This window comes from Oncorhynchus masou, unplaced genomic scaffold, assembly GCF_036934945.1.
Source record: "Oncorhynchus masou masou isolate Uvic2021 unplaced genomic scaffold, UVic_Omas_1.1 unplaced_scaffold_653, whole genome shotgun sequence".
Taxonomy (NCBI): Eukaryota; Metazoa; Chordata; class Actinopteri; order Salmoniformes; family Salmonidae; genus Oncorhynchus; species Oncorhynchus masou.
In genome coordinates, this window is record NW_027012969.1 from 373,265 (window position 1) to 383,762 (window position 10,498).

Genomic DNA, 10,498 nt, shown 5'->3' on the forward strand with positions numbered 1-10,498 from the left:
GGTCTGTCAGTATCAGAGTAGCTGGGTCTGTCAGTAACAGTATCAGAGTAACTGGGTCTGTCAGTAACAGTATCAGAGTAACTGGGTCTGTCAGTAACAGAGTAACTGGGTCTGTCAGTAACAGAGTAGCTGGGTCTGTCAGTATCAGAGTAGCTGGGTCTGTCAGTAACAGAGTAACTGGGTCTGTCAGTATCAGAGTAACTGGGTCTGTCAGTATCAGAGTAACTGGGTCTGTCAGTATCAGTATCAGAGTAACTGGGTCTGTCAGTAACAGAGTAGCTGGGTCTGTCAGTATCAGAGTAGCTGGGTCTGTCAGTAACAGTATCAGAGTAACTGGGTCTGTCAGTAACAGTATCAGAGTAGCTGGGTCTGTCAGTATCAGAGTAACTGGGTCTGTCAGTAACAGAGTAGCTGGGTCTGTCAGTAACAGTATCAGAGTAGCTGGGTCTGTCAGTATCAGAGTAACTGGGTCTGTCAGTAACAGAGTAGCTGGGTCTGTCAGTAACAGAGTAACTGGGTCTGTCAGTATCAGAGTAACTGGGTCTGTCAGTAACAGAGTAACTGGGTCTGTCAGTATCAGAGTAGCTGGGTCTGTCAGTAACAGAGTAGCTGGGTCTGTCAGTAACAGAGTAACTGGGTCTGTCAGTAACAGAGTAACTGGGTCTGTCAGTAACAGTATCAGAGTAGCTGGGTCTGTCAGTAACAGTAACAGAGTAACTGGGTCTGTCAGTAACAGAGTAACTGGGTCTGTCAGTAACAGAGTAACTGGGTCTGTCAGTAACAGAGTAACTGGGTCTGTCAGTAACAGTATCAGAGTAACTGGGTCTGTCAGTAACAGAGTAACTGGGTCTGTCAGTATCAGAGTAGCTGGGTCTGTCAGTAACAGTATCAGAGTAACTGGGTCTGTCAGTATCAGAGTAACTGGGTCTGTCAGTATCAGAGTAACTGGGTCTGTCAGTAACAGAGTAACTGGGTCTGTCAGTAACAGTATCAGAGTAACTGGGTCTGTCAGTAACAGAGTATCTGGGTCTGTCAGTATCAGAGTAACTGGGTCTGTCAGTATCAGAGTAACTGGGTCTGTCAGTAACAGAGTAACTGGGTCTGTCAGTAACAGTATCAGAGTAACTGGGTCTGTCAGTAACAGAGTAACTGGGTCTGTCAGTAACAGAGTAACTGGGTCTGTCAGTAACAGTATCAGAGTAGCTGGGTCTGTCAGTAACAGTATCAGAGTAACTGGGTCTGTCAGTAACAGTATCAGAGTAGCTGGGTCTGTCAGTAACAGTATCAGAGTAGCTGGGTCTGTCAGTATCAGAGTAGCTGGGTCTGTCAGTATCAGTATCAGAGTAGCTGGGTCTGTCAGTATCAGTATCAGAGTATCTGGGTCTGTCAGTAACAGTATCAGAGTAGCTGGGTCTGTCAGTATCAGTATCAGAGTATCTGGGTCTGTCAGTATCAGAGTAGCTGGGTCTGTCAGTAACAGTATCAGAGTAACTGGGTCTGTCAGTAACAGTATCAGAGTAGCTGGGTCTGTCAGTATCAGTATCAGAGTATCTGGGTCTGTCAGTATCAGAGTAGTAGTACTAGTCTGTCTCTCTCTGTCTCTCTCTCTGTCTCTCTCTGTCTCTCTCTCCTCTCTCTCTCTTTGTCCCTCTCTCTCTCTGTCTCTCTCTCTGACTCCCCCTCCCTCTCTCTCTGGTCTCCCCTCTCTCTCTCTGACTCCCCCTCCCTCTCTCTCTGGTCTCCCCTCTCTCTCTTTCCAGAGACATCAACACACACACACACCAGCGTAAGCCACAGTAGGTGACCAAGTGACGTGTGACAGTGATGGAAAACAATTGTGGTTTCTGCAGGTCTGCACCAAACCACCCCCTCCCTCTCAGAGTACAGAGAGGCAGAGGTAACACACACACACACACACACACCCAAACACTCACACTCACACACACACACACACACACACACACACACACACACACACACACACACACACACACACACACACACACACACACACACACACACACACACAAACATTTGCAGGGCCACAGTAGCGCTGGTGAAGCATTTGACACGTGACAAGAAGATAGAACTGGTTGTGGTTTGTATAGACTTAAATAGCATTTAACCCCTCAGTCCTCCCCTCTAACCTGAAACCCAGTTCCCCCTTAACCCCTCAGTCCTCCCCTCTAACCTGAAACCCAGTTCCCCCTTAACCCCTCAGTCCTCCCCTCAGACCTGAAACCCAGTTCCCCCTTAACCCCTCAGTCCTCCCCTCAGACCTGAAACCCAGTTCCCCCTTAACCCCTCAGTCCTCCCCTCAGACCTGAAACCCAGTTCCCCCTTAACCCCTCAGTCCTCCCCTCAGACCTGAAACCCAGTTCCCCCTTAACCCCTCAGTCCTCCCCTCAGACCTGAAACCCAGTTCCCCCTTACCCCTCAGTCCTCCCCTCAGTCCTGAAACCCAGTTCCCCCTTAACCCCTCAGTCCTCCCCTCTAACCTGAAACCCAGTTCCCCCTTAACCCCTCAGTCCTCCCCTCAGACCTGAAACCCAGTTCCCCCTTAACCCCTCAGTCCTCCCCTCAGACCTGAAACCCAGTTCCCCCTTAACCCCTCAGTCCTCCCCTCAGACCTGAAACCCAGTTCCCCCTTAACCCCTCAGTCCTCCCCTCTAACCTGAAACCCAGTTCCCCCTTAACCCCTCAGTCCTCCCCTCAGACCTGAAACCCAGTTCCCCCTTAACCCCTCAGTCCTCCCCTCAGACCTGAAACCCAGTTCCCCCTTAACCCCTCAGTCCTCCCCTCTAACCTGAAACCCAGTTCCCCCTTAACCCCTCAGTCCTCCCCTCAGACCTGAAACCCAGTTCCCCCTTAACCCCTCAGTCCTCCCCTCAGACCTGAAACCCAGTTCCCCCTTAACCCCTCAGTCCTCCCCTCTAACCTGAAACCCAGTTCCCCCTTAACCCCTCAGTCCTCCCCTCAGACCTGAAACCCAGTTCCCCCTTAACCCCTCAGTCCTCCCCTCTAACCTGAAACCCAGTTCCCCCTTAACCCCTCAGTCCTCCCCTCAGACCTGAAACCCAGTCCCCCTTAACCCCCCAGTCTGATATTATGATGTTGGCATTACAGGACTCATATAAGAGCTAGTCATTGATTGGCTGAGAAGACACACTCAGTACCCAGGAAACCCACACTGACATCCTGTTGTTGTTGCCATGGAGATGTCATTCAGCCTGAGGAAGAGAGTCTAAACATTGTTATTACAAGTTGATGTGTCACATAAATCTCTCCCCTTCACACATATTGACCAGAGTGTGGATGTTAACTGATTGTCCACTGTTCATTGATAATCACAGAGATCATTCATCTGATTGTTGTAACAAGTACTGTTTAACACTGGGTATTTAGCACATACTCCAATGCATCTTGGGTATTGTAGTTAACTATTATCTCCACCAAAGTTAAGTGTTGTAAATACAAAGATCCATCATGAAAAGTAACATAGATTCAGAATCTCTCGTCATGTTGTGTCCTGTGACCTCGTGGGTCTCCATGACAACAGTGTTGTGGTGTGAACCACTGGACCAGGGACAACAACTGTCTTTTCCTGTTTAAAGAGGAACCAAGATGTCAGTCTCTAAAAGTCACACCCCTAAACTAGATGATATCATAACTAGTTCATATCGACTGGCTCAGGATTTCTACTGTTATTCTAATCCAGTAAACTACAGGTTTGATGCGTTCTGACTAAAGCTGATTGGCCAACTTTAGGCCTCTGTCTCTTAAGATTTACTTCAAAGTTCAAAATCAGTAATCACAATGTAATCTGCATAGATAGGATGTTTTGAGTTTGCCTTTTAAAAGATGTTGAATTGATCGCCCTCTGATGCCCATCAGTGTTTGTAAACCACCACAAAGAAGCAGATATTTTCCATTGACGTCCCCTTTGTTGTGAAACCTGTCGACCTCGATGCTCGACCCTCCTCTTCCTGTCACAACATGGGTTTCAGAGAAAAGGACCTCGAGCTGAAAACTTTCCACTCGATCGAACCAATCGCTGCTCGTATGTCCTTTCATGGTAAAGTACATCTAGTCATGAACACGGAAATAAGCAGCAAAGACCTTGTTACTCAACGACCCAGCTACTCTCTGACAGTCACCATCAGACCATCAGACCCACCAGATGGACAGGCTGTGTATCGCTCTGATTACATTCTTATGTGAGTAACTTTTTACTGGGCCTCATAGCTGGATGATAGATGATTTCTTGATGTGGTTTTATGATTGAACAGATTTGTTATCTTATTATTGTGATGTTGTGATGACTGTGGAAAAGACAAGACGTTACTATTTTCACGAGGAGAAGTTTATGATGTCAAAATGACATTCTGTGATTCATCCTAACACTGTTCCTCTGCTACCTGTAGGTGCTGTTTCCTCCAGTCAGTTCATCCTAACATTGTTCCTCTGCTACCTGTAGGTGCTGTTTCCTCCAGTCTGTTCATCCTAACACTGTTCCTCTGCTAGCTGTAGGTGCTGTTTCCTCCAGTCAGTTCATCCTAACACTGTTCCTCTGCTACCTGTAGGTGCTGTTTCCTCCAGTCAGTTCATCCTAACACTGTTCCTCTGCTCCCTGTAGGTGCTGTTTCCTCCAGTCAGTTCATCCTAACACTGTTCCTCTGCTACCTGTAGGTGCTGTTTCCTCCAGTCAGTTCATCCTAACACTGTTCCTCTGCTACCTGTAGGTGCTGTTTCCTCCAGTCAGTTCATCCTAACTCTGTTCCTCTGCTCCCTGTAGGTGCTGTTTCCTCCAGTCAGTTAATCCTAACACTGTTCCTCTGCTCCCTGTAGGTGCTGTTTCCTCCAGTCAGTTCATCCTAACACTGTTCCTCTGCTCCCTGTAGGTGCTGTTTCCTCCAGTCAGTTCATCCTAACACTGTTCCTCTGCTCCCTGTAGGTGCTGTTTCCTCCAGTCAGTTCATCCTAACACTGTTCCTCTGCTCCCTGTAGGTGCTGTTTCCTCCAGTCAGTTCATCCTAACACTGTTCCTCTGCTACCTGTAGGTGCTGTTTCCTCCAGTCAGTTCATCCTAACACTGTTCCTCTGCTCCCTGTAGGTGCTGTTTCCTCCAGTCAGTTCATCCTAACACTGTTCCTCTGCTCCCTGTAGGTGCTGTTTCCTCCAGTCAGTTCATCCTAACACTGTTCCTCTGCTCCCTGTAGGTGCTGTTTCCTCCAGTCAGTTCATCCTAACACTGTTCCTCTGCTCCCTGTAGGTGCTGTTTCCTCCAGTCAGTTCATCCTAACACTGTTCCTCTGCTACCTGTAGGTGCTGTTTCCTCCAGTCAGTTCATCCTAACACTGTTCCTCTGCTCCCTGTAGGTGCTGTTTCCTCCAGTCAGTTCATCCTAACACTGTTCCTCTGCTCCCTGTAGGTGCTGTTTCCTCCAGTCAGTTCATCCTAACACTGTTCCTCTGCTCCCTGTAGGTGCTGTTTCCTCCAGTCAGTTCATCCTAACACTGTTCCTCTGCTACCTGTAGGTGCTGTTTCCTCCAGTCAGTTCATCCTAACACTGTTCCTCTGCTCCCTGTAGGTGCTGTTTCCTCCAGTCAGTTCATCCTAACACTGTTCCTCTGCTCCCTGTAGGTGCTGTTTCCTCCAGTCAGTTCATCCTAACACTGTTCCTCTGCTCCCTGTAGGTGCTGTTTCCTCCAGTCAGTTCATCCTAACACTGTTCCTCTGCTCCCTGTAGGTGCTGTTTCCTCCAGTCAGTTCATCCTAACACTGTTCCTCTGCTCCCTGTAGGTGCTGTTTCCTCCAGTCAGATCATCGTAACACTGTTCCTCTGCTCCCTGTAGGTGCTGTGTCCTCCAGTCAGGATGGGATCTCTGCAGCAGAGGTGGAGCTGAGAGTCCGACCAGGAGACAACATCACTCTCTACTGTGACTGTAACAGAACTACTGGAGTTTATATTATGTGGTATAGGAACTGTTCTCACAAGTACCAGCCTCCTCTAGTTATTTCAACTAAGGTGTTGAGTTACATCTCTCCACCTGGATATAATGTGGTGTGGAACCTCTCTAACAACTCCTATGATCTACTGATTGAGAACATCACTGAGTCTGACCTGGGACTCTACTACTGTGGGACGAAGGAGAACAAGGTCGTGGATGTTGGAGGGAAAGAAGGAATTAAACAGAAAGAGTTGTACCACTATGGAAACATCACCACTAGGATTTCACTTGGTAAGAACAGTTATAATTCTGTCTTTATCTTCTGTCTGTATCTTTGGTGTTATTAATATTGTATTAGTATTGGTGTGTAACTTATTTTGAATTAACTCTCTGAGACTAATCTAAACTCATCAAATGTCTCCTCAAATTCATTTTTAAACAACCAAGAGTCATGACTATCAATATATCATTGAGAAGGTCTTGATTGTTTCTAATAGTGTAGTTCTGTTTCTGTTTCAGATAATTTTGTGTCCAGACATCAGTCCTCCTGAGTCCTCTTCCTCCTCCCCTGATGTAGACTGTGGTCTGTGTTGGATGTTGCTGTTCAGTCTGTGTCCTGTGTCTGCTCTCCTCTCCCTTTTCTGTGTCTACTCCTTCTGCAGAACAACAGGTAAACACATTCTCACTTTCTCATTCACTTTTTCACTAATTCATATTTTAAGTGGGCATTCCTAATCAATCTTAGTTATTTTGCAAATTATTTCATTTTTTTTACCTGCATTTAAAAAAAGCATTTTGACAATATGTAAACATCTACTATCTTTTAACTGATGTGTCCTCGTTTAACCTCAAACTTGGTGTTTTAATGGTGATAACTCTTCCTCTGCAGCTCCAACTGAGACTCAGGTTCCTCTGAACAGGACGACCAGCAGGGGAAGTGACAGCAGAGAGCAGACTACAGTCAGAGTGGGTGTTGTAGTTTTACTTTGGGTGGCCATCTTGATTTGTAGTCCATGTATTTGGTAACCCAGCCATATTGAAAGAGTATTTTCAGTGGCAGATAGAATCATTAAATACAGAAGGTAAAGAGCAGCAATACATAATATATAATAATATAATGTAATATGATATCTAATTAATATTAACAGATAATCTCTATGGCTCTCTCTGACTACAGTACCTACGCATCCATTAAATCCAGCATTTTGAGACTGAAAGCATCCATCAATTCCAGCAGAGTGAGACCCATTACCACCCATCAATACCAGCAGAGTGAGACCCATTACCAGCCATCAATACCAGCAGAGTGAGACCCATTACCAGCCATCAATACCAGCAGAGTGAGACCCATTACCAGCCATCAATACCAGCAGAGTGAGACCCATTACCAGCCATCAATACCAGCAGAGTGAGACCCATTACCAGCCATCAATACCAGCAGAGTGAGACCCATTACCAGCCATCAATACCAGCAGAGTGAGACCCATTACCAGCCATCAATACCAGCAGAGTGAGACCCATTACCAGCCATCAATACCAGCAGAGTGAGACCCATTACCAGCCATCAATACCAGCAGAGTGAGACCTATACCAGCCATCAATACCAGCAGAGTGAGACATTAACCAGCTTTCAAAACCAATACCAGCCTTCAAAGCCAGCAGTGTGAGACCTATACAAATTATCAATACCAGCAGTGTGAGACCTATACCAGCTATTAAGACCAACTGAGTGAGACCTATACCAGTCATCAATACCAGCAGAGTGAGACCTATACCATCCATCAATACCAGCAGAGAGTGAGACCTATACCACCCATCAATACCAGCAGAGTGAGACCTACACCAGCCATCAATACCAGCAGAGTGAGACCTATACCAGCCATCAATACCAGCAGAGTGAGACCTATACCATCCATCAATACCAGCAGAGTGAGACCTATACCATCCATCAATACCAGCAGAATGAGACATATACCAGCCATCAATACCAGCAGAGTGTGAGACCTATACCATCCATCAATACCAGCAGAGTGAGATCTATACCATCCATCAATACCAGCAGAATGAGACATATACCAGCCATCAATACCAGCAGAGTGTGAGACCTATACCTTCCATCAATACCAGCAGAGTGTGTGACCTATACCAGCCATCAATACCAGCAGAGTGAGACCTATACCATCCATCAATACCAGCAGAGTGAGACCTATACCACCCATCAATACCAGCAGAGTGAGACCTATACCACCCATCAATACCAGCAGAGTGAGACCTATACCATCCATCAATATTAACAGAGTGAGACCTATACCAGCCATCAATACCAGCAGAGTGAGACCTATACCAGCCATCAATACCAGCAGAGTGAGACCTATACCAGCCATCAATACCAGCAGAGTGAGACCTATACCAGCCATCAATACCAGCAGAGTGAGACCTATACCAGCCATCAATACCAGCAGAGTGAGACCTATACCATCCATCAATACCAGCAGTGAGACCTGTACCTCAAATAATAACCATTGGACTCTCTTCCTCAGGCTGAATGACAGCACCATGGCAACAACAACAGGAAGTTCGTGTGGGTTTCCTGTGTACTGATTGTGTCTTCTCAGCCAATCAGTGACCAACTCTTATATGAGTACTGTAATGCCAACATCATAATATCAGATTATCAACATTAGTAGTAGTCAATGTATGTATATGAGTATATATAAATAATGTTGATTTGTTGGAGTGTTTGTACATATGGTTACATATAATGTATTGTCCTATACAGTGGGACAAAAAAGTATTTAGTCAGCCACCAATTGTGCAAGTTCTCCCACTTAAAAAGATGAGAGAGGCCTGTAATTTTCATCATAGGTACACTTCAACTATGACAGACAGAGCTCTGTTTTTGCTCCTCTAAGTAAATCTAAGGAAGGAAATGTTATTAAGAATATATACATATATGAATGAGAGATCTTTTAACACAACATTTCAAGTGTTAACTCAACTTTTTGTGTCTTCTTTTACAATGTAATTTGTATTTACCATTTGAAAATGTCTACATTTTACTGGTATGGATTTACTATGTTGGATTGAGCTATAGTATTAATGTCTGATTTATGGTTGGTGAATATACCTGTAATAAATATCTTTTTGGAATAAAATGAAGTTTTTCAGAGAGTATAATGTTCTGTGGCATAATTCACCTGATCACTATGTAACTCTATTGGGAATGTGGTTGAATGCTTTACTGAGCTACTTTTAGTCAACTTTAACCGAAGGCAAGGTGAATGAAACCATGGAAACTGCTGTGATTCTGTTCAGCATATGTCTTCTTCTAAAGCCACACCCTTTAGTATCTAAGCCACACAGCTCTTAGCATTTAAGCCACACCCTCTTAGCCTATAAACCACACCCTTGTCTAGTCTGAGCCAACCCTCTTAGTATATGAGCATCTCCTACTAACCTATAAACCACACCCACTAAGACTATAAGCCACACCCTCAAACAGAAACCTATCTGAAAGGTTGCTGGAGCCTTTTCAAACAGAATGACCTGACCTTAACATGGAGGAGACTGTAGTTAACATGGAGGAGACTGTAGTTAACATGGAGGAGACTGTAGTTAACATGGAGGAGACTGTAGTTAACATGGAGGAGACTGTAGTTAACATGGAGGAGACTATAGTTAACATGGAGGAGACTGTAGTTAACATGGAGGAGACTGAAGTTAACATGGAGGAGACTGAAGTTAACATGGAGGAGACTGTAGGTAACATGGAGGAGACTGTAGTTAACATGGAGGAGACTGTAGTTAACATGGAGGAGACTGTAGTTAACATGGAGGAGACTGTAGGTAACATGGAGGAGACTGTAGGTAACATGGAGGAGACTGTAGTTAACATGGAGGAGACTGTAGTTAACATTGAGGAGACTGTAGTTAACATGGAGGAGACTGTAGTTAACATGGAGGAGACTGTAGTTAACATGGAGGAGACTGTAGTTAACATGGAGGAGACTGTAGTTAACACGGAGGAGACTGTAGTTAACATGGAGGAGACTGTAGTTAACATGGAGGAGACTGTAGTTAACATGGAGGAGACTGTAGTTAACATGGAGGAGACTGTAGTTAACATGGAGGAGACAGTAGTTAACATGGAGGAGACTGTAGTTAACATGGAGGAGACTGTAGTTAACATTGAGGAGACTGTAGTTAACATGGAGGAGACTGTAGTTAACATGGAGGAGACTGTAGTTAACATGGAGGAGACTGTAGTTAACATGGAGGAGACTGTAGTTAACATGGAGGAGACTGTAGTTAACATGGAGGAGACTGTAGTTAACATGGAGGAGACAGTAGTTAACATGGAGGAGACTGTAGTTAACATGGAGGAGACTGTAGTTAACATGGAGGAGACTGTAGTTAATATTGAGGAGACTGTAGTTAACATGGAGGAGACTGTAGTTAACATTGAGGAGACTGTAATTAACATGGAGGAGACTGTAGTTAACATGGAGGAGACTGTAGTTAATATGGAGGAGACTGTAGTTAACATG

At 45.1% G+C, this 10,498-nt stretch overlaps 1 protein-coding gene across 1 annotated transcript; it reads left to right on the forward strand.

The window, feature by feature from the left end:
* The first annotated feature begins 3,768 nt into the window (after positions 1-3,768).
* Positions 3,769-7,293, forward strand: LOC135536707 (uncharacterized). Its single transcript, XM_064962967.1, has 5 exons — positions 3,769-4,217; positions 5,856-6,242; positions 6,487-6,621; positions 6,841-6,917; positions 7,129-7,293. The coding sequence occupies exons 1-5, from the start codon at positions 4,181-4,183 to the stop codon at positions 7,144-7,146; spliced, it is 654 nt and encodes a 217-aa protein (XP_064819039.1). The 5' UTR covers positions 3,769-4,180; the 3' UTR covers positions 7,147-7,293.
* Positions 7,294-10,498: the final 3,205 nt, after the last annotated feature.